The sequence below is a fragment of the Halichoeres trimaculatus genome, unplaced genomic scaffold (assembly GCF_033239565.1).
Source record: "Halichoeres trimaculatus isolate MK-OKI-2021-1 unplaced genomic scaffold, fHalTri1.1 fHalTri1_scaffold_11, whole genome shotgun sequence".
Lineage (NCBI taxonomy): Eukaryota > Metazoa > Chordata > Actinopteri > Labriformes > Labridae > Halichoeres > Halichoeres trimaculatus.
The window spans coordinates 11,447,752-11,472,909 of NW_027437189.1; the positions used below are offsets into that span (position 1 = coordinate 11,447,752).

General features: G+C 41.6%; 1 protein-coding gene across 3 annotated transcripts in view; it reads left to right on the forward strand.

Annotated features, from left to right (window-relative positions):
• The window catches only part of tnnc1a (troponin C type 1a (slow)), a 31,892-nt gene extending 15,762 nt beyond the window's left edge, over positions 1–16,130 (forward strand). Inside the window, exons 2-8 of one of the 3 annotated variants that reach the window (XM_074681111.1) lie at positions 8,587–8,659; positions 10,293–10,352; positions 11,732–11,762; positions 13,963–14,109; positions 14,664–14,778; positions 15,308–15,444; positions 15,572–16,130. In XM_074681111.1, the coding sequence (XP_074537212.1) occupies positions 10,329–10,352; positions 11,732–11,762; positions 13,963–14,109; positions 14,664–14,778; positions 15,308–15,444; positions 15,572–15,603 (486 nt within the window). In that variant the 5' untranslated portion in view covers positions 8,587–8,659; positions 10,293–10,328 and the 3' untranslated portion in view covers positions 15,604–16,130. Of the gene's footprint in view, positions 1–8,586; positions 8,660–9,484; positions 10,353–11,731; positions 11,763–13,962; positions 14,110–14,663; positions 14,779–15,307; positions 15,445–15,571 lie in introns of those variants that run through there. The other 2 variants (XM_074681109.1, XM_074681110.1) reach the window with 2 other exon arrangements.
• Positions 16,131–25,158: the final 9,028 nt, after the last annotated feature.

The following is a 25,158-nucleotide window of genomic DNA, read 5'->3' on the forward strand; positions in this document are numbered from 1 at the left end:
GAGAGTATTGTAGGCTTGGACATTTGTCAACATCAATTTTTTTCCTTCCTTCGAACACCCACTTGTTCCCTTCTCCAGCTTTACTTGTCCCTCTGAAGGATTACCTTACATTTGAGTGCTCTAAATCTATTTTGGAACATGCTTCAGGTTCTGTGCGTCTTTACATGTAAAGCAACTTATTTTGTTTAACAGGAGTGTCAGTTCTAATTCCGTCTCCTTCTGCAAAATACTTTTTTGGCCTCCATTAGAGCAGAACATTTTTGGTGCCTCTGCATATGAGTACAAATGCATTAGTACTGAGAGGTGGGAAAAAAAACATTAAAATATGCAGAATAAATGCAAGACCCCTGAGCCATTTTGGGACAGAGGCACACACTCACAGTGAAGCTACAGCTGCAGCAGAACCTGCCCTTTTGATTCAAGTCCTTCATCATTGTATCTAACTGATGACTGAGCTAAATGAAACTAGTTAACCTTTGCTCTGTGTGGAGATAAATAACATGGATCACAATGTGTTTCATGAGAGAAGCTGTGGAGACATGTTAATACACCGCTGTCACTGTCAGACATGACATGTATGACGACAAACCCAGAGGTTAAGAGTGTGTGCAGCGTGCCTGTAGGTGTGTATGTTGTGTAAGTGTGTTCATATCTTGGGGTGGCAGATGACTTGCGTAACCGAATTTGTGTGTGTGTGTGTGTGTGTGTGTGTGTGTGTGTGTGTGTGTGTGTGTGTGTGTGTGTGTGTGTGTGTGTGTGTGTGTGTGTGTGTGTGTGTGTAATTGTAAGTGTGTGAAAGGATGCTTGTTGCGTGTTTTGGGGTAAATGAACTTCGCAGGGTTTCAGAGATGTGATGCAACACCTCCAATGTATCCATCTCTCAAAAATGGGGCAGATGCATGAGCAAGAGATGAAGTCACTTAATTTAGTTGTTGGCAATGGCATCAGGAAACACTGACCTTTCATTGGCTCCTTCAGGCCATGATGTGAGTCACATGACAGCCGGATATTTACAGTGCCTCCTGTCAGTGGCCTTGTCAAATCATGGCACACTTCACTGAAGCCCAGTAGGCCTCAGGCTGGACTTGAACAGCACAGACGGATGCAAAGGTGTTTTTTCCTTTTTTTATAGTCTGAGTTTTCTGCAACCCTGAATAACACCAAGGAACATGAGGGCATGAAGGGACATGTGTACGTGATGGTGCATTTGTTACTGTGAAAATATTGGCACAATAAAGCTGGCGAGAGAGTGAGGCATGCAAAAGGAGATGCACACTGTCTGCAGGACCAATGGATTTCAGGCCAATTTGTCTTGTGAATGAGCCTCTGGAGGGCTCTATTCCCCAGACACTTCCATGAAATGTACAACAAATAAAACTGTACTTCTGCAGCTTCATTGCACAGGGGCATGGCTTGAAAGTTGCAAACTAAGGATCCTTTTTCAACTTGTTTTTGTAGAAGATCAAACAAGCAACATGGGAAATGAATGAATTTGACAGCTAAGCTCTGCTTTAGGTCAGAATCCCACTTAGTCTTTTCTATTCAGTTCTTCTGTTGTAGCAGTTCTCACAATCAGACATGCTTCTACCTGCTACCAAAAGGCTCCAGTTTTGCATGCGTGTATCCCCAAATATTAGTATTATGGAGTTCAAAACCATTAAACAGGGTAGCCCTATTCAAATTTCTTTAAAAGCCAAAATAGTATAATTAACTTGAGGTGGATGACACCTCGCCTCCTTTTATATTGCGTATCGTGACACAGAATCTTGCCTGGCGTAGCTTTAATGCTGCCAGCCTGCTCAAAGCTCAGTCAGTATCCCAGTTACAGAGCCATTTCAAAACATTTTCTCTTGGACACAACACACAGAGATCAGATCAGTGCTGGCCAAAGCAAATACCAGGACAGAAATACAGCATCTAGCTTCCCCTGCTCTCTATAACACTGCTCCTAGTGATGCTCAGGATGACTAAGAGGCAGTATGGAGACTGTGTTTATGCTTCCAGGATCAAATGTTTACCGGCTTGATATCCTCTTAATGAGGCTCATAAATAAGAATATTGGAAGGCTCCTTTAATTCACAGCATTGTTTCACTTGGTTGAGTTTAAATATTTGTTTACCTCAGTCAATGTTTGAAATCAGCTTAAAGCCTACCTGGCTCATTTCCCCTGTGCAGTTTCAGCTGGAATGTGGGCAACATAGCTTTTTCAATTAGTTCAAATTATGAGTGCATACAATGCTGGGTCCCTAAGTATGATACCATGCCAGTATGAGATGAGATACCCTTGATGCACTGTCATAGATAGAGATAACTGACATTATTTTAAGTAATAATGACATATGGGCTGATCCCAGTTTCTGATATAAGGGTATGATGTTCATAACATGACACCTAAAAAACCTGGTCAAATGTGAGATAAGCCTACTCAAGTCCATATAATCACACTGAAGGACAGTGGTGGCATGAAAATCAGAGGTTATTGATATTAAACAGTTACCAGTTTTCTCAAAATAGTAGCTGGATAGATTATAGTAAAGAGAGATGCAGAAAGAGGGGGACAATCAAAGTTGATTCCTGTTAAACAAACTGCTCCAGCATTTAGTGAGGCTAGCTAGTGCTAGCATTACTGCTAATGCTACCTGACAGAATTTGAGAGGGTTTAAGAGTGGCAGACATGTTTCTGTTGTTGTAATTCAGTACAGCCATGCACAGGCAACATTTCAGTGCAAAGTTAGCGTTCGCTTGAGGGAAGCACTTTAATCTTCATGAATGCTGAACCTGTGCTGCTTGAACCTGTTTTACCAGAGCCTTTAGTCTTTATAAGAGCCCACCCAGACTGTTGCCTACAATACAAACTGGGGGTTAATGTGACTGACAAGTCTAGTTATCTAAATCCTTAATGGGTTTGATAGTAAAAAGAGTAGTAGAGGGGAGGTGATGTGTCGGTGACATAACTTTACATCAAGTACTGGATAGTACTTTATGCTAAGAGAAAATCTGGATTTCTGCAACAAATCTGACATATACTCAAATACAATACAGTTGTATGTTCTGATTGGCACCTTTGCTTTTGTCTGAGAAGGATAGTGTCATGGAAACCAGGTCCAAATCCAAACTCTTCTATTCCAGAAAGGTTACAATCCCTTTTAAATACAGTCTATCTTGCCAATATGAAAAAAAGTTGGCACTCATAGATGTCCTTTCTTCCCCCTTCTTTTTCTTTTTTTCTGTTTGTGTAAATGCTAAAATGGGAGATTTTGTGGCTGTTGTAGACTCCATTACAATTTCAAAAATCTGTAACTGTATTTTTAAAAAATGGCCAAAAAGAAATGGTACAAAAAAGTCTCCCATCTGAATGTCTAATTTTTCAGCCCACAGGGGGCGTGATTTTTTTTTCTTGGCAGTTTAGAAGATATTGAGAACGCAAGTTTGTCCATTCAGAGCACAGCTTCGCTGACTGACCATAGCTGTTAGCGTGGAGGCTCAAAGCCCGCCTCATTTCCAATATGGCCTCTGTCAACGATTTGCTTCAAAACTCTGTTTCAGAAACAGACGAGTGATGTCACAAACACTATGTTCATTTATTATACTGTTCATTATCAAGACATGGTTTCATAAACTTTCTCCGTCAAGCTTAGTCAAACCAGGAGCTGCAGATCAAACACTAACTTTAATAAAATTATCTCAGAGCTGTGAAGATATTTTGTCCTACATTGCAAATGACATGTTGCCACTGTTGTCAGGTGGTTAAGCCCAAGAGAGTGATTGGAAACCTTACATTGTCTATCAAAGAGTGCAGGGCTCTATCTTGTGCTGGTGCTTTCCACTGGACAGGGGAAAATATGATGAACTGGTACTGCTAGAGCAGAGGTGGCCAACCAGTCAGAGACCAAGAGCCACAAAAATGACTGTGGTACTACAAAAAGCCACGACATGCACAAACACACTTCCTCTCACACATAAATGAACTGACATAAAATAAAAATCAAAACATTTCCAATTTTCAAAGCAAGATTTATTGTGTTTGTTAGTATGTTTAAATTCGTACTAGAGAAGAGAAACAGAAACTTAAGTTTCAATCTGTACACCTAAACACTGATCAACACTAAACCCATCAGTATAGCAATATTTTAGATTGATCGGCACAACACTACTCACAACTTGATAAATACATTTTTATGAATAGATCAAAGAGCGGTACACCGAAAGGCAAGAACCACATGAGGCTCGCGAGCCACAGGTTGGCCACCCCTGTGCTGGAGAAAATGTCAGAAGTTGATCAAAAATGTGAGGATGTCATCAGGACATCTATGCCAAGGTTAATCAAAATCCGTTATAGAATACTTTACTTTGAGAGATGTTTTCACAACAATAAAGAAACGTGCCATAATTCTGTTAAAAAAATTAAACTCTTTGATCTTTGCAGACAAATCAAAGAGTTTAGAATTCATTTTTTATTATGGTAAATTTTATTATTTCAAAATAAAAGCCCAGGTTTTTCATCCCCATTTTCTGGCGTCTCAGCCACATTTTTGTTATTCTGACTTTGATTTAACCTCCAGTGGCAAGCACGAGCCTGAGAGCACGGTAAAAACAGTTAATATAGAAAACACCGTGACCTGTTTTCTTTCAGTACACTACAACAGAGCTGACTTTTAGAATGTAATAATGCAGAAGTTATACCGCTGTTCATTTTACTTAGAAATGTCGGAGACATTGTCACAAACCCTGAGGGCCCGCAGATTCCATTTCAGAGCGCTGCTATTTGAAGGAAAGAGGAGAAGGCAGAGACTCTGACAAATCCAAAATGGGTGTGTGTGCACGCAGGGACAATTTCTACCCAGACAGGCAACTCTTGTCACAGGCTGCGTTTGTTAGGCCTGGAAAATAGGAGTTATTGTGTACAATTATCATATTCACTGCTATCTTTTCCCCTCGTGTTTGTTGACATTTGCTTTGCTTTCTCCCACAGGCCTCAGTGCTGTTTGGAAAAATCACAATAACTGTAAATATTTTCACATTTTTGGTGGTAGGATATTGAAATGCATTGTGGACATGTCTTAATAGATAAGTAGGAGCATGTAGCACAATATTTAGCCAACACAGAGGGACTTCATGGGGAATATTTATTTTGACAAATCCCTTATTCATTTCCTCATCATTGCCACAGGAGAGCTTGTTCGACAATAAATCTCACTGACTGCTTCTTTTGCTGCCATGAAGAGCAAACATTTCCTCTCTTGCTTGAAGGGAACTTCATCGACCATATATCTGAGAGGACATCTTCTCTGGGTGTCTCACTGTTAGAGAGGTTGGAAGGGTTGGGGGGACGTGGGTTCAGCGACGAAAGGGTGGTAGGCGACTCGGTGGTCCAGTGGACTGGAAAACGCTGCCCGCTGGCAGGGAGTTAGTGAGTGGCTCTATCAGCAGTGGAGCTAATGTGGCCACTGCCTCATTAGAGCTCTGATCTAAGGAACGCCGCATTACACCAAGTGCCTCAGTGCAAAGAGTTTCAGAGAGGATCCACTGAACGCACTGAAGCAAAGTCAAGACTATCCTCTCCATCTCCTCCAAAGACAAATCCTCAATTTGGGTTAGACGTTGTCGCTGATCAGATATCTCTAATAAAGCCCTCAGTGGATGGGTAGAGAAGCTTTCATGGTGGAAAGCGGTGTGTATCACTCAGTCCCATGCAGAGCTTTCACAGCCTGCCACAACAGGAGCTGCTGACAGGTTGGTCATCAATGAAAGGAGGCAGAGAGAGAAAGATGGATGGAGAGAGGACGGGAGGAAAGAATAAAAAGAACGAAAAAGAGGCTGACAGGTTCAGCTCCCCTCCTCCCCTTGGCAATCAAGAAGGTGAGGACACAGAGGGGGGGAGGAGGAAGGAGGAGGAGGAGAGTGTAGGACCTATGCTTCAAGCTCAGCTGCACGTCAACCCAATCATTATATCACACAGATATTTAAATAGACATGATGTATGCTGGGCATGGTAGTAGATTTCTACGAATGCAGTCCAGCTGATTCAGTACTGTCAGCATGAGATGTTAAGCCTCCGGCATCGAGATGTATTGCACAGTTGGAATCTATAATGTTCCTACAGAAAATAAATTGTAAGTAGATGATAGATATCCACCATTTTTCAAAGGAGTAAGTCAGTTAACCGTTGTTGTTTGCAAAGATTTAATGTGCAACTTCAAATCACTTCACATACCCTAAATTAATCGAGGGTAGGAAGAACTATTTTATTATGTACCCTCATATAAATGCAGTCGTTGAACTTGTAGGCTTGCTTATTTGCATAAATGGTTCTGCAGAACAAATAGCAATTGTTAACCCTGATTGTGACCTCCACATGTGCCCGCAATTTAGTCTGTGCATGTTTGCGTATTGGAGGCAAAGAATAGAAAATAAAACAGTCACTCTGAGGACAAAATGTGGTGGCAGGGAGGCAGAGAGGGAGGTGGAAGGGGGGGGAAATAGCCCCGCTCATCTCCTCTCATTTTCTGCCCGCTTCCACCCAGCAGAGTTTCTATGGCAACCCCTCAAAAAGCGGTGTGCGGTGAATTGTGGATTTGAGATGCGCTGTCTGATTGCGCTGTGTGGAGGAGATGGCTGGCTCTTTCGTCAGCCTTCCTCTCTGTAAGAGGAAATTGGTGGAGGGCTCCAATGAAACAGCACTCCATATGCTTTCTTTGATGCGTGTGCCAGTCTTTGGTACTACAGCGTGTGTGTTTATGTGTGCGGGTGAGTGTGTAGGTGGGGGGTTCTTCATGTGTGTGTGCACTACTAAAGAAAGCTTTACATTTGAATCTAGTGCCCCCTGCAGAGAAGCTTGTCCCTCTTGGCAGCCAGCAGACTGCACTGAGCGCTCCAAATGAATCTGTCTGGCTGACCATGTAGACTCGTCAGTATGCTTTGGTTTCAGCTGATGGACTTTTTTGCCATTGATGACGATTCAGTTCTGCAGAATACAACGCAGCACTGTGTGTCTGTGTGGATCAGGAAATTTAGACGACTGAGTGAGAAAACACAAAGGGGCACATCAACCTCCTCGGTGAGGTGGAGTCACCTGTCACCTCTGCATGCGACTGATGTGTCTCCGTCAGGTTTCTGTGTGAGAATAGAACATGTATGATGTTCAGTTTGAGCCCCTTCTCTCTGCCTCTGAGTGGCTGTATGATGCTTGTAAGCTGTGCCAGTCCCCATTAGCATCCCATTATAAACCAGCATGATCACTCGTCACTTAGAATGCCTGCCACAGCATGCTCTGCGTGTGTGAGCGTGTGTGTGTGTATGTGAGAGAGTGAGAGGGAGCTTTTGTGAGAGCACGTGTGTGAACGTGTGTGTGTGTGTGATTCACACAGTCAAGTGATTGAGATGGCCTTGTTTCAAAGGAGCTTAAAAAAATGCTGCAAAGTCTTGCACTGTGTTCAATTCAATTTGAATGTGTCTGCAAGTGTTTGGTTTGTTTGACCCAGATTTCTCACCTACCCCACTGTTGATAAATTGGATAACCGGAGGCAGCCTTGCGCAACAATTTAATTTAGTTCATGGATGGTGAACAGCACCCTCTGCTGACTGAATCTGATCTGCACATGAAAGCTTAGAATTAAAATCCTCATAAGATCAAGGCTTTATTTGTGATTTCAGCACTACTGTGATGACTCTAAAAACACTAGATTAAATGCACTAGAAAAGCACTCAGAGAGCACAGACCTCCACCAACTATGTTGTGATTGTCATGCAACACTTTAGTTCTACTTTTATGTTATACTTCCTTTCAGCAGACTGTCTGCTACAATTTGGTGTTATTGCAGGTTTGTACGATAATTTGTTACCTGACATTGTTGAAAATTATGATGACCCAGTACATATTTTATATTCCGGATCTTAGTATCCAGAATGTTGCCAGGATCTAGATTGTACTTTTACATCTGTGAGAAATGATCTTGACCTTGTCTTGTATTGTTTTGCAAAACAATCAAACCATTTATCATCAAGTTATGTACACATATGGTGATAACAGCCCTATCTCACACTGACAGAAATTCCTTATAAAAAATACTGGATCCAGACGGTGATCCGTACAACCTCCAAAATTTAATCACTTTTCCTTATCCTATTTTGAAGATTTCCTGAAAATTTCATCAAGATCCGATTGTAACTTTTTGAGTTGTGTTGTTTACAGACAAACAGACAGATTTGACTTTTTCTTAAAGAAACAAAATTTGACCTTAAATTGTCTCTTTTTTTTAATTTACTTTTTTAGGCACCTGATTCTGGGGTTTCTGAAAAACAACCCAACATGCTGACGATATAAAATTAGATTTGCATTTATTGTCGTCTCATTAAAGAAAAGTTAACAAACACAAGTTATTGAGGAACTTTTTCCATTTAGAAAAAAAAAAACAGTGGTTATTGTTATGCATATGGATAATGAAGGCTGTTGCGTCCAGAGAGGGAAATATCTACTGTCTTATCCTCACTGCTGTTGTAAGAAGCAGAAACTAACTGTTGGACTTATTATACAGTCTATGGTGTGGAGGAATTAACCTGAAAACCTGTCTTTCTCTGTCTTTGCAGATCCTAACATGAGTTACCTTAATGAAGGTGGCCTCACAATCAGTTTTCATGGTGGACAATTCAACATGAGCAGGTGACACTGATGACATAAACTATAGTCACATTCAATGTAGCTGATACGGGCCTAGGGTTAGTGTTGGGCACCTAACATACAACCTTGATCCAAATAAGTTTGGGATGCTGTGTAAAATGTTAATACGTGCAGAATTTGATGGATTGCGAACAATTCAAATCCTTAACTTACCTGAAAACTGCAGACAAAAAAATGTCATAAAAATTTGTGATGTCAAAGATATGTGATCCTTTGAAAACTGATGCTAGTTTTCACTATACATTTGGGGCAGGGGCATGTTTAATATTGTGTTGTGTCCCCTCCTCTTTTAAGAGCACTATGCCAACATTTAGGAACTGAGGAGATCAGTTGTTGTCTCCGCTGTTGCTCCAAAACCTGTTTTTAAAGTTGATCATTAATTGAGCCTTCACAGATGTGTAAACCACCCATGCACAACACCAATGATACTGAGGTTTGAGTTGTGTGCTTATAACATACTGTGTGGTCTTTCTCCTCTTTGGAGCAGAGGATGATGATTTTCAGAAAGAAAATCAAATGTTGATTTATCTTTTTTTTTTTTACGCCTCTCTTCGGCACATCTTACATGATGTCCTTCTGGATCATGGTTATGTGTGATTTCCTCTTCGCATGGTGCAGCTCTAACCTGCATTAATGGATGAAGGGACAAACAGCATTAACAGCCAGTGTTTTTTTGAAGTGACTCTGAGCCCATGCAGTGACTTCCACTACAGAGTCATGCCTGGTTTTAATGCAGTGCTGTCTAAAAGTATACCGTCAGTATTGATTTTTGGTCTTGTTCTGTTAGTATGGAAATTTCTCCAGATTCCATGAAGAAATCTCTAAATTCTCAAACTATTTGCAGATTCAAATAGACCTACACCTGAAGGACTCTACCTCTTTGGAATGTATTTTTATACCCGCTCATGTTGCAAATAAACCTCATTGGTTTGGAGGTGGTCCTACAAGTGTCAGATACTTGCTAATTATTGAAACCTGTTTTTTGATTGTTTATGTTTTCAAACATTTTGCACAGCCATCCTGGTTGTTTTTGAACTGGGGTTGTAATCACATTATCTACGTGTTTAATTTTGTTGCACTCCATAGATACATGGTTGTGTCTTTGATTCCTCCTTTGCTGACCCCTGTTCCTTTTTTGTCCTTCCTCCATGGTCTGCTTGCTGTCGCCTGCATCCACATCCTGGTCTCCACCCTCCCACCTCCTCTGTCAGCCTCGAGCGTCACACACACATATGCACAAACATCAAGCGCACACGCTTCCATCCTCCTGAGCCCCTTTGTGTCTCTGGACCAGGTCTGGAGGAATGTTGAGTGTCTCTGTGGCCCCCTCCCTAGAGATTAGGCTTCACCATGTGTGCCCCCCACCCCTCCTCATTCCAGTCCAAAGTATGCCCCCCCCTTAAGAGCTGCTGCATTTTTATCTGAGCCGGGTGATTGTGACAGATTGGCCAAATGACACACATACACAGACACACATTTGTGGGCACAAACAGAGAAGAGGCCGGTCCACCTTGGGAGGGACCAGACAGAGTCCGGCAGTGGGGCTATAAAACCCACCCAGGATGAGGCAGGGGTCTTGCCCTGAGCTGGACTGAACCTCCTTCCTCTGTGCCAGGACGCCGTCAGGACCAGCAGCAGACGAGCCTCCAACATGAACGACATCTACAAAGCAGCGGTATGTCTTCTCACATCTCAGATACATGAAGGGTGCAATCTGCTTCCTGTGATGGAGTGGGTTTAGTTTGTGGGATGCTTTCCAAAAGAAAAAAAGACTGTGTGAATTTTGTTTGGTTTGAATCCTTCGGAGCCAGAACATAATCTTCAAGTGTTATTATTCGTTTGTGAGATGTACAATCTCAAACTTGGATTTATTGTGCTCTTTCAGGCCTCTTTAGATTAGACTAGTCAGACACTTGTGTACTCCTGTGAAGAAAAGGTCCCTCATCGCTTTGTTTACGTGACATTTGACATTGCTGAAATATTTGACAAATCCCCAGGTGATGTGGCTCATACAGCACATCGCCTCCATCATCAGCTGATGCCAAAAGATCACTGACACCATATACGTCTTTAGATGTTTTCCCACTTCATGCTTATCAGAGCTGATAGGAGCCACTCAGGGGGTCACTGACAGGACTGGTCCCTGCTCTTCATTCATGACTTCAAATGGAACGGTCCCACTCCACATGGCTAATTTTGGCCAGTTGCTCAGACTCTTTCTGCATCTGTGGTTCTCTGGTGCCAGAGAAGGGGCTTCAGGTTTAGATAAAACCCCCCACGGATGAATTCCAGCATTATCTGTGAGCCTGAGAGCTGTGTGGCCGTGTTAATACACCTCCACACGGACGCTCAACCGGCTGTCCAATCCACTCATGTCTCCAGTGAGCAATGCGGCTGAGACAGTAAAAAACACACAGGAATGTATATTACACACGTTTGTTTAGGTGTGTTTTTTTCATACATCATCAGCACATGAGCATCTGTGTGTTTATGAATGTGTCTGCATGCGTCTGTGTGTTTAACTTATAGTGGTGGACAGATGATAACTCTTACATAAGCAGCTGTCTCCCTCTCTCATTCGTGCTAGCTTTTCCAGGATTACTGCGCCATTGTTGGGCCCCGATCCACAGCTATGCTAATTTAAAGCACTGTGTATTGTGTGCTTTATCTGTGGTTCCTGATCCTCCTGTGTCTTTTATTTTTAACTCCTCCTCTTACTGGTTCACACATCTGATATATGGGCTCTGTGTTTTGTTAAGGATGGGACCGAAATATTACCTTTGTTGACCCAGAAGTCATCAAAACAGATAGAGATAGTCTGGTCCAGTCACTGGTTTCACACTCTATAAATCAAAGGGGCTCGAAAAATGAAACACCTCTTGGGCAAATATATTTCCTCTTTCACAAAAGGATGACATGTTAGTGAATACGAATGGATTGCAAAGTCCAACAGTTTCTAATGTACAATTTTTAAAATATACATACGATCAAAATTGTAATAAGCATTACAATCCACACCCAAAACATTCAACATTTGACTTTCTGCTTTCGCAGGTCGAGCAGCTGACAGATGAACAAAAAAATGGTACGTAAATTACAATTTCATCCCCTAGAGTTATCGCTGACTTAAAACTCTGCTGAGGGACATTTTTGTTTAAGAAATTTTTGGCGCCCTCTTTGGACAATAGTGTATCTCACATCTTTGCTGATTTTGTCTTGACAACTTTTAGATCTTGAACTGAGAGGGAGGCTACGCACAAACATACATGCACTAAAGGACAGTTCCGACATTTTATTTAACTCCAGACTCCTGGAAAATAATGATGAACAAACACAAGTTGACTTCATAATACTACTAGACCACACATGTATTTATGTCTGTAGTAACAGTTTCACTGTGGGGATTCCATAGGCATCAGATCTTACAGAAAGCTAATGGCCCTTTTTCACTAGCACGCCTTGACCCTACTCTGCTCTACTCGTTTTGTGATGGTTTTCCACTAGCCCCGTTCTCTATCCACCAGGGGGCGGGGTCGCCTGGGCGACACTGCGTCCATGTCATTTTGAGCGCAACACAACAATCTCAAACAGTGGAGGAGTTGGAGGCAATAGAATACTTGCTGCTTGGTCTGTGGCTTTTTCTCACAAACCGAATGAAAGAGGAAAGCATAAGAAGGCTGAAGGCGGGTAGCTCTCGCTCTCTTAGACCCCATTTACACAACGTTTCTTCTGAGCTAAAATGCTGTGAAAATGCAGTGAAAAAGATCTGCGTTTACACGGAAACGTTGATGGACTGAAAACGCTGTAGTAAGCATGCCAGACCTGTAGGTGGTGCTATAACTGTCTTGTCCAGAAGCCGCTTTTGGGAGATCTCCACCGAAGTAGAGTTGAGCCGGTCATCTGGTGTATTGGGGAATACTAAGTTAATAAGTGGAGCAACAAATGCACATTTTGTTGAAAGACAGTCAGCAGATACAGCAGATTGAGTAGCACAAGCACAGCACGGTTGTTCGCGATGATAGTAACAACGGTACTGTTGTCCTGTTGTATGCGGAGTGTGGTGTCAGCGTTTCCACTGAAAACACCGGCTTACTGTTTACACAGCCACAATGTTGTCGGCGTTTCAGAAAAATCCCACTCTGGAGGCTGTTTTCAAAAGTTTGTGTTTTAGGTCAGCTGAAATGTAGTTCCTGTGTAAACGCGGGGCTGAAACGCAACAAAACTTTTGCGTTTCAACCTAAAACTGTTGTTGTGTAAATGGCCCCTTTTGTTCCATCTTGTTTTGGGCGTCGCGCTAATAGCTCATTGGTGACGACATTGCCAGACCAATCAGTAGCCGGCAGTCGGTGACACCATCTTTTAGTATCAACTCAGCTCGCTTGGAACCAGAGCAGAGTAGGTCCTAAAACTAGCTTGTTTTAGGAGGTACCAGGCCCGTGGAAACATGCTGCAAACCGAGTAGGGCCAAGCAGAGTAGGGCCAAGGCGTGCTAGTGGAAAAGGGCTGTAAGTAAGCAAGAAATGACTGATAGATAAAAGAAATAGACGCAGCGGATAATTGAGGTCCATTGTTTGCTGTCCCAGCATTCTGCAGCATAAAAAAAAGAAATATGGCCAAGCTGGTCCTCTTCATTTCCAATATTTTACTTGGCTCAGAGTACATTTGTGTTTTCATTGGCTGCAATTTTTGTGAGCAAGTATGCAACATCCTGTTTTTGCAGGCAGCCTGGAATCCTACATATTAAACATGTTTGGTATTCATGATCAGGGGGGGAGGCACTGACTCAGATGGGAGCAATAAAATAGTTATTTTGACACCATACACTTAAAGATCATTTAGACAGATTTTTGAAACCAAACCTGAATCCCATCAAAGTCCCTGATTGTTGGGGGTGGAAAAGTGTGGCCAATCTAACTTCTGTTTCCTTCTGTTAGTATAACTCTCTGTGGGTATTTTCAAATAAAATGTGGCTGTTTTCATGTGCGTTAAAGGCATCAAAAATTACAATATAGATGTACTCCTTCTTGTTCTTGATGGTCTTGTTTGTTGTTATAGTTCAGAAAAAAGCCATATACTGTTCATTTCAATATGTTTCATAATCAGCTAAGAACTCCTCACAGGGGCTTTAAGCATCAAAACTCATTGAAAGTTTCAAAAATAAGAATTCACTTGAAGCTTTTCTGCAAAATGCATGATGCTTTGAGCTGGCTGAAAAAGTGTCTCACCTTGCCACATTTGTCAGTGATGTACTGTTGTTTCCCCACGGGCCGGCATTGTGTTCGCAGAGTTCAAGGCCGCATTTGACATCTTCGTACAAGATGCCGAGGACGGCTGCATCAGCACCAAGGAGCTGGGGAAGGTGATGAGGATGCTGGGCCAGAACCCCACACCGGAGGAGCTGCAGGAGATGATTGATGAGGTCGACGAAGACGGTAAATCAAAGGCGCTTCTGGCGCTACAGTACGAGGGAGTAAATGATTGGTCAATTTGTTGTTGACCTCTCTGTTGCGGCGGAGCAGCTGGCAGGTCTATCATTGAGCAATCATGCTGTGCAGACAAGAGTGGGTCAAAGTCCCTGAACTTAATGTCAAATGATAGTCAGGGATCTTACGCACAACAAGTGTCGGGATGAATTAAAGAGGAGGGGACTCAGAGAATCTTCCAGTCATTTTTCATTTCCCACAAGATGTAATGATGAAATAAGAGAACAGAAGCTTAAATTAGTTTGATAAAGTGTAAAATGTAAAATGTCATATGTTGAGATTTTTTTCTTCCAAGTCCACATAAGGAGTTATGCAGCGCTCCAAACTGTATTTTATCCAGAAAACATTTTTTGGTGGTACAAATATTTTCTTTGTTTTTTTGAGATTCAGTTCCTAGTTTTCATGTTTTGCGATGTTCATTGACATAATTTTTTTTTCCTCCATTAGGCTTATAAAGGTTATCAAACTCTGTTGTTATATGAATTTGTGTCATATGTGTGCAGGGAGCGGCACGGTGGACTTTGACGAGTTCCTGGTCATGATGGTGAGGTGCATGAAGGACGACAGCAAAGGGAAGTCCGAGGAAGAACTGGCAGAGCTGTTTCGCATGTTTGACAAGTGAGCTCTATGTTTAAACCTTGTTCCTGGTTTGGATTAAAAGAGTTAATGCCTAGGGAGCAGTTCAGCAGTTCACAGGCTAAGACTTTTTAACAAGAAAGATACCAAAACCTTGACACAACATCTACATCACGAGCGTGCTATCGCCTGAAATCACCTCAGACTCGTAATCACATTGCTATTCACAGTGTGGTTCCAGGAAAGTATGCTCCCCATGTGCAATTATGCGAACTGACAAAATGCCAAGTCGCTTTGCAGAGTGCTGCATGTAGTTCGCTCCATAATCCTTTTTGACAGCACAGAATATTTCAAACACCCACTCCATGTAAGCCAGACACCTCGCCTGAGCATCAAAGAACTAACTTGCTGTACTTCTGCTTTTAAGCATTTGAGAATCATTACTGTGAGAGGAGGGGAATAAAGAGGATATGATCAGTAACATGTCACGCATAATCACACACCCTCCTCCACTGCCATCGGAGAAACATAATATGTGCTTTAATGTGCTTTTACCCGTTTGATTGTGCAGAAATGCAGACGGTTACATCGACCTGGAGGAGCTGAAAACAATGCTGGAGTCTACAGGGGAGGCGATAACTGAGGATGACATCGAGGAGCTGATGAAGGACGGGGACAAAAACAACGACGGCAAAATTGACTATGATGGTGAGAAGATGAAAAAAGACATCTTAGTAGAAACAGTCTGACTTTGGTGTCTCATGATGGGAGAAAAATGCACGCAGAATGAAATCTGAGGTCTCTTCAATTGTCTGTGTCTTCTTATGTTTTGCAGAGTTCTTGGAGTTCATGAAAGGAGTGGAGTAATCCTAAACACGAGAAGATCCAGGATGATATTTTTGTATTTCTCTGTTAAAAAAAAAAAAGCAGGAGCTGACTTGGATAGAAACAATGGAACGACTTTGCAAGATTCAGCTAAAAACCGTAGCTGAACATCTCTGTATTCCTCTGCCATCTCTTGCATTGTTGTAAATACAGTTTGTAACTACTTGTAGAGCCCAGTGTTTGCTGATTTGTGTAAATGTATCCAAATTTCTTAAATTTTCTATAGAAGCTATAGGATAGAGACTACATCTTATCTCTGAGGAGCCAGAGCACCAGGCCTCTGAATAGGAGGCTGATATCATTCAGCTGTGCAGAAAGCAGAAAAAAAATCACGAGTCAAAGTTTTAAAACAGACTCTGGATGGCTTATAATTTAAGACTAGGATTCAGCCTGTAAACTGTACATGTTCTGTGTGCATTTATGTGTGTGTTAAGATGCTCTCAGGAGGTTTTATTCCCCTCTCATGACCCTGGAATACTGTAATATTTCTACATGAAAAGTCTGCTTTGAGAGAAATAAACGAGATGCATTTGTGCATGAGTGGTTTTATTTGATGTGTCTTCTAATATTTACTTTGAGATCATTAAGATTCTTAAAGAGCCCAGCAAACATATTTTCCCACCCTTGTGTCAGTATTTTTGCATTTTTACAACCGCTGAATTCTTTATGTCTCTTTTTTTTATGTAATCAGGTAGCGAAAAAAAAAGTGTGAATTTGACTCCTGTACCTGAAAATCTGGAGAGTTTTTGTGAAGCTGAGCTTTTGACTCATCATTAACAGTATAATCTGAATTCTATAGTGGCTCCTGTCTGTGGCATGTGAACCATCCACACAGCTGACGTGCAAGTATCTGGTTACACAGTCGATCGAGACAGGAGCTATTTATGTCTAATCGTGTTAGTGCCCATGTTAGGGGATCTGGATTGACTGACACCAGTTGACAATCAGATGCCTTTGTCCATACAAAGAATGCTTTTTGAGCCCATGGAGAAAACAATAAATCAGAGTGGTTATATCATACTGGAAGATCAGAGTGAGAAAGATTCATTTTATCCCAATAAAACATTTTGTTCCTCAAGAAATGTAAATATATTGTTTGTCTTAGTCAGATCCTGGTGAACTTTGAGGAGCTTCTCTCATCATTCTATAAAAAGAGGTGTTAGATGTCTTGATTTTTCTCTGAATGCTGAGACAAACGTAGGTAACAAGCTGTTATAGAGAAGAGGGACTCATGCAGTTTGCAATGTGGCCACTTGATGTCAGCAGGAAAGCACAATCGTATCTGTTTGGATAGAGGGAAAAGAGATGAAGAGATTTCAGGGCACAACAACACTCCTTCAAAGAAAGATGATAAATCTTACTTTGCAATCTGTTAAGAGTCATAAAGTGATTAAAATCTTCTTTTTTATTTTTTTTTATAAAGCTAAAAAAATTCCCAGAATAAAACATTTGATCAATATTTTTATCAAGATATCCAGGAAGAGTCACAGGGAAGCGGATCAATAGATATTCAGAATGAAAAATATCTATTTTTGGATGCATCCATCAATTTAAAACTGTGATTGATCTTTTCTACTCTTCCTTTTTGTGAAAAATGGATTGGTTGTGTTTCTTTTCTTTTCTTTTTTTTTTTTGTGAGTGGGTGACGTCAGTGGCCTGACTGATGACACCGTCCACAGGCCTCCCCGCCTCCCTCCATCACTCTCTGTTTCCCTGAGGGTCCTGTTAGCTCCATTCAGTCCTAATGGTCTGTGTTACTTATGGGATTTTAAACCCCAATCAGAAGTGTAGCACAGCTGCTCTGCCGGGCCAATCCCAGCTGCCCGACAAATATAGAACACTTCATCAGCTGCACAATCTACTGACAAAAAAAAACCCTGCTTTAAGAGCAAGTGATGATTTAATGTGAAAAGATGTTGACGTGTCAGTTTTTCATCGCACAGATTAGACTGCTCCGCTGCCAAACTTCTTTACAAGCTGTAAGCCGCCGTCTGCCACATGGAGCCGGATGAGTAGTGCTCTCCCTGCCATCAATGGGAGGCTGGGCAGCAGCAGAGCGGAGTGTGTGAATGAATCTGGGGTGTGGTGCACTAGCAGCAAGTTGGGTGGAGAAGTGACGCAGTTACGTAAGATAGGCCCTGATGACTCATGCCTGCTGTTATTAACACACACTGCGGTTATGAGCCACCTTTAGTTGTGTACTATTCAGAACACATAAGCCACCTTAAGGCCTCTTTCCTCATTGTGAGAGTGGCTCACACCCCTGTAACACTGACCTTTGAAAGGGACTGAGATAAAGGCGATTTACAGAGGTAATAGTAAGTGATCAATATTATGTAACTGGCTTCATTCATTTTTTTCAACCAGTGTGTGAGTGTGTGTGTGTGCTGGTAAAACGGGTTGTTCCATTGGCTAAGAGTGAGTCAGGCGGATATGAAGCTGTATATAGAGCACACAAACACACACGCACTCACACATACATATAAACACAGTTTTATTGATTTGTAAATCATCCATTTCATGAAACTGTGCTTCCTCTCTGCACCAACAGTGAGATGTTTTCATAACCCTTTTCAGCTCAGAATGATTTATAGATGCAGAAAATCCCCGGAAGAGTGAGGAATACCCTGGACAAGGTTTGGAGCTCGGAGGCGTTTACTACTCATACCGTCTTTTCGCCGCCCACACAAGCAGACCTCGTCTGAAGCCAGCAGGCTTTTGGGTTTAGAAGATTCCTGTTTTTCTTGCTTCTCTACATCACATGCTACTGGAAGTTGTCCAGTGCCAAATATCGCAGTGTTATCTCTGATTTTTTCATTCACAACTCACAGTAGTGGAAAAAGACAAATATATGAGCCTCAAATCAAAATCTCAAAGTGAGCGGTCAGGCTTGTTCATATGATACTGCTTTTTTTAGTCTGATGCCTTGTACTGATGATGTGGGAGTTTTTGAGGCTCAAAGAATGATTTTATGCTACTTGATATGAGAAATTGCTCTTTCAACAAAATAAAAACCATATGATGAAAGATCAGACTCTGACAACTTTTGTTGGTGCCTTCTCAGAATGTAGGCTATTTTTCATAAGTATACAATCAGGAAGTGCAATGCTTCAGACAAAGATAGAGTGAAAGGACTGCAAATCAAAGCTGAACAGACAGAATATTGTATCATGATGCTCCATCCCACTTCTGCTGCTGAGAACACTGAAGTACTGTTTCTGCACTGCCGGGCCATAATGGCCCATAGAACAGCAGCACCATACAAGACAAAGAATCCTCAAACTCCACAATAACTATTCATTGATTCCAATGAATAACAGCGATTGTTTCGTTTTAATGTACCACTGGAGGGTTTATCTATTTTTACCACTTTAAAAAGGGAAACTAGGGTGTGTGGAAAATGGATGGAGGAACTATGCATATCATATGCTTAAGTTAAAGTGACAGTACTACAATGATAAAGATGTAGAGTTGCAAATATGACATGGAAAAAGCCCTATTATAAAAGAGCAATCTCAGTTTGAGAACATTTATTACACAGCTGTGATTTCAGAGCTGGTAAAATTATGTAAACTCCTTTTCAAGTACATGGCGTTATTTCCAAAAGGGTGTTATAAGTTGATAAGCAGAAATGTTATCATTCATTGGTGGTTGTCCTTAGCTCTGGTTATGGTCTCCACTAGTTTCTGAAAAACACACTTACCGTAGCTTTCCCATCACCTACTGTGATAGCGCAACTGCTAAATTTACTTTGGTGGGAGTGTTATTACCGTAACTCTGTCACCATTTGTTCAAATAGAAATATTCAAATAGAAATTGAAACCTAAGAACTTGCGCTTTTCGGTGATATAAAGTTTGTTACGATAATCACAAACACGTGACACAACCCCACAAAGCAAAAACAACGGAAGTATCAGGGAAATGCTAAACGGCTTCTGAACAATGTAACTCCTCCAGTGTGTCTCCAATCGCATACTTCCATACTGTGTACTCAAAATTTTCAAATTGAGTGTACTAAGCATACTACATAGCCACTGGCTTAGTGCGCGAATTTTGAGGGTGTAGTGCTGTCTCAAATCGCATACTGCCGAGCGCCGTACTTACTGGAAATGACAACATGATGTCGACCTTTTCTTCTTCTACGTCTAATTGTGACCGGCTTCCGCTAAATACCGCCACTATTGCCTGCAAATTTTCAAAGCCTTTTCAGTAGTATATTAAACACAGCTTAATAACACGATCAAAATATCAAGATCTTACCATCTTTCATTGTAATTACAATGAATTGCTAAGCCGTAATCAGCACCAACAACATCTCCTCCTCCTACTGGCTGAAGATGTCCCGGTATGTATTGTTTATTTGTATTTTTACCGTGCTGAGTGAACGTCCACAGCTCTCTGCCGCCATTGCTGCCAGAGGGGTACCATTCATTCGGGTATCATTCGGGTACTTTTGCATACTCATTTTTCACATGCTATGCATACTGTTTTTCATTTTGACGCAGTATACTCGAAATTTTGAGTATTTGAGTATGGAAGTATGCGATTTGGGACACACTACTCGTTTGCCCAATCCAAAAAAATGTTGAGATGTTAAAAAAAAGTCTAGTTTATATTCCACTGGAAAAAGGGGCAAAAGCTCCCAGATGTAAGGTGTTTTAAAACCATTTTACAGACATAATAAAAAAATATATCCCAACCACTTTTACCATCAGTGGGTAAAGCAACTTCATGATGTTTATAAGCTAGCTGCTAACTGTACCCATCTCTTGTTTGACACAGCTAAATGTAAAAATTAGCTAAAAAAGATGCTAAGAGTTTGTGCAGACTTGGATACCAACATCAAGCACTCAATACTAGTTTGCCACAACAGTTGAAGTTTCAAACAATTTACGCACCCAGATTAGACCCTTTGACAGAATACACATTGACTTCTATCGTCACTTTTTATCTTGTATGAAGTATTAGACTTTTTGTCCTGCTGTAGAAAACAAAAACATTTTAACATAGTTTTAGACCTGCTCCCCAGCAGGCCTACTGAGAGTTAATCTGTTTAAGTGACAGACGCACGCAGAGCCCTCTCCTCTGTGCTGTGCCATCACTCTCTTGTTCTCCACTGTTGTAGCTTAACATCCTGAGGCACAGACGTGCTCTTTGGCTCATCCAGTCTTTCTGTACTGTGAGCAGCATATGGCCTTATGTGAATGGCATACCAGGCAGCAAGACAGTTCCCAGCATGCCCCCTGAGTGGATCCCAACATGAACACATGATAGACAGATGACCTTTAGTGTTTGTTGGGTCTAGCAAGACAGGAGGGATGTTCCCTTTTATTCTCTGTGCCGCAGATTACACTGCAAACAAATATCACTTTGTTCTGAGGCTTGGTGAGCGCAGGCTACTGAACATCGCCGGATGGTGAAATTGGCCATGAAATGGGAGACTTCTGGTACAAACAGATGGCTGCCTTGATCTCCACTAGTATTCCATGTGGCTCTGCTTTACACATGACCCAGTATTCCTCCTGCCAAAACCAACACTTTTCTTTGCTCCTCAGACATGGGTGTCTCTCAAAAAAAGATTTATGTTGCACAAGAGTTTGATGGGAGGGTTTTGAGTGCTGTTTAGAGAAGATAGTATATCTGCAGCAGGTTCCTGGAGAGATAAGAAACTTCCTGTCAGATAGACGGAAAGTCTGGCTTGACTAGATGGACGTCGTGACTGTGAACATCTGAATCTTACAGCACTGCAAAGAGATCAGCATGCGATTTAGATAGAGCGCCATGGTTCAGTTGGTTGTAGGAGAAATGTTCACATTTAGAGTGGCGACAAATCACACAGCTGAGCCTTGTTCTGTGTCTGTGTTCGTGTGTATATGTTGGACCTTTTCTTATTTCCATTACAAATAAGGGGAAGTAGGAAGCATTGCAAATAGCTTCAGTGTGATTCAGGATTTCCGAGAATCAGGTGGCAATCCCCAAGAAGACCAGATGAAGTCTGATGAAACACGCCATTGAAATACAGTTATACATACCTCCATTGAACCATGGTGAAAGGGTATTTCTCTGTTTCATTATAAGTTCTGATGAATACAGATAGAGAAGATGCCAAACTTTCGCCCTGAAATCTCTTGATAATTGTCTGATTCCATGATTCCAATGATCCGGCCAAGGACTGTGGTTTGTCCAGCTACTCTCTGGATTAATCGTTCTTTTTTCAAGTCTTTTCCTGAGCAAATGGTGTCTACCTTCACCCTAGAGCCTTGCTTGGTTCAGTGTGTGGTGTATGGGACTTGTTGAAACCATGACCCCAGACTATTCCAGGTTGGTCTTCAGGACTTAGGATGTTTGACATGGTGTTTTTCTTCACCGTTCGCACCAACTTTTGAAGACTTCTTCAATCAGTGTTTCTCTTACCCTATGTCCAGGGAGGTTGTTGACAGTTTCATGCTTGACAAACTTCTTCATAACATTACACACAAATGAAACAGGGATACAAAAGTCTTTAGAGATGGGCTTATACCATTTTTAGGTCTCATGTTTGCTGATTATCATGCTTATGACGTCCTTAGACACCTTTTCTGTCTTCACTGTTTTGAGGAAGGAACAGGGGGAAACAGATGGTTTTTTAACACAGAACATGGAAGTCATCGTTCATTGGCTAATTTATGTCATATGGGCACAGACAATTTATCATTTACCACAGGTAAGTCTCAGGCCTTGCATATCCCTCCTCCCCATTTGTTTTTAAAAAATATTTCCGTCCAAATGCATCAGTCAAGTTCGTTGTAGGTGGGGCTCAAAGCATGCCAAACCATAGACCGTATAAAACATGGACGTAGTTTCCCCAACATCACCTGTCTGTTTCTTAAATGGAAAATGAAGCACATCGGCTATCACAGCCTTATTGGTCATGGCAAGGGCTTCGTGTACAGCTATTGGTCATGTGACCTGAGCTGTGCCTCTGATTGGGTGAATAGTAAATAGATAGTAGAGCTAGCATTTCAGACGCGAGACGTTTTTCAACCAGGCTGTAAATAAGCTAATTTCTGCTTTGAAAACGTTTTTTTTTTTTTTTGGCTTCGTGTGCATGTGACTTCCTGTACTTCCGGAGCCAGCCTCAAGCGGACACTCGAGAAACAGCAGGTTTTAGCACTTCTGCATTGTCTCATATTCTTAGACTTTATTTTCAAATGTGAAATCCATGCCATCCAAACATTGAACTGGAGTTTTCAGAAAACGTTGTTTTTAGTGACACAAAACCACAGTTTCATGTGGATGACAGGCCTAAGCGTACATAAATATATGTGGTTTCCCACACAGAGATTGAACAGACTGCTGAAGAAGCTCAGTCCGAGACCCTGTGGAGGTGGAGACTGGCTGGGCTGGAGAGTGGTGGACGGGCTGTCATCAACTATTTTCTTGTGGACCTTTTTGCACTTTCCAAACACTTTCTTACTTTTGTTTTCTTGATTGCTGCTGTGACTCCTGAATTTCCCTTCGGGGATAAATGAAGTATTTTCTATTCTTTCTATTCTATTCTATTCTACATGTGGACATGGCCACAGTGTGTTTCCATACTGATTTACAGCAATGGGCACCAATACCAGTGACACATCAAGCTTCAAGTTTTCTTTTTCTTTTCTCCTTCCATCGTAAATCGTTGTTGATTATTTGCTCTTTTGTATCAAACACAAGAGCTCTATAGAAAAAAATGTTTTACTTAATTTCTTTCAGAAGATATTCCACATTATGTATTTCAGCTTCATGGATGCCAATAATGATGAGCCGGGCTGTAATTGTTGTCGCCCTGCTTTAAGTAAATGGCCGCTAAACAGGAGCAAAGGACAGCAAGCACAGCAGCCGCTATGTCATTCGCTCTGCAATGGCATTATGTCAGAGACAGCATTCAGCAAAATACTGAGATTAGGATTATTCTCTGTGGGCCTGAACATCTGCTGTACACAAACAGAGTGAGACCAGTGAGGGGAAAAACCCAGCAGCTATTTGGATCGGATTGTCTTTTGCAACATTTCATCTGAATCTGGTTTGCAACTGAAATACAAATGACAGTCACCATTATTTTGTGTACAGAAATGTTAATTCTACAGAGAGAGCAAGTCAAATAGGTTTTTTTTTATTTAAAACGTCTGACTCTTTATTCTGAAAGGGTGATCTAAATAAATTCCAGTTATTGTGCATCAGGGGCAGCAGCAGCTGTGAAATGATTGTCACTCATGCAGTATGCTAAGCATGCTCTTATAACCACAGCAGGTGTGAACCAGCTCTGACTGGCTTCTGCTCTGCTTCTACACAACACACACACTCACAAACACACAAATGCTACCATGCTTCCAAACACATACACATACCCTCCCCTTCCACCCACCCAGAGCTAAAATCCTGTCAGTCTAATGCACATCTGCTTCCCCAGCAACTACTGCTGAGTAAGCACCGCCGGAGCCTATCTGCTTCCCTTCATGGGTGATCATAACAGGACGAAAATACTCCACTTATCTGCCACATTTTGAAATACTGTCTGAGCAGAAAGAGGAAAACAAGAGAAGAAAAACAGCGATCAAACACCCAGCATCCTCTTTTAAAGGAAGGAAATTATTCTTCACTCATCAAAGGTTTTATTTTAAAAACTTCACAATATGCGGTTATTTTCACTTTTAAGAATGGGCATGTTTTTATATCTATTTCTTGCGTAACTTAGTAACAGAGAAGAAAACAAGCTGTTAAGACCCATGTCTGTGAAGCTGGCAGCCTAACAGAAAATGATTTATAATTACAGAAAGTAAAAGGCTATGCTTAACTCCCAGTTGAAACACTCACTGTGGGGAAGCTGCTGCCAAACTTGAATAAGAGCAGGTGTGAGGGAATCCCACACATGAACAAGAAGACTGCGATGTAATAAAAACTCAATAAAAACAGGCCATCAAAAGTGTGTATCGTATATAAATCATTACTTATTACTTGTCTGTGCATTGCTGCCAGTTTGCTTTCTATGTACAGATCCAGTTACAGATAAGGCCTGTCTGATTGATGGTTCCTTCACACATCATCCTCAGGCGCTGTACTCTGCTTTTCACTCTGTGCAGCTACCTATTGCCTCTGCCTTAACGTGGGTGTCTCTTCCAACCTAATCATAGGTTTGCCCTGCAGGTATGTGGCCAGCCAGGTTCAGTCATGCTGGAAACCCATCAATCAACAGCTTTTATAATCACAACTGCGTGGTGTTGCTAGGCAAGTCTCTTCATGTGCTGCGCCGTGGCTGTGAAAGTTGAAGATTTCTGGCCGTCTACAATGCTCACAGTAGTGTCAGCCCCCAAAGCTGGAACTAGAAGTGTTTAAGCACAGTATTTAAGTCATTAAACCCCACAGAGTGACAGTTATTGGACCATGAGCTGCTGCACAGATCAACAACAGAACATTTCCCTCCTCTATTTTTCCTGCCTGTCTTACAGAGCTTGGCTTCTGCTTGTTAAATGATTTCTTCAGGGAAGGGAATTTACTACATCATCTTTCTGTCATCTG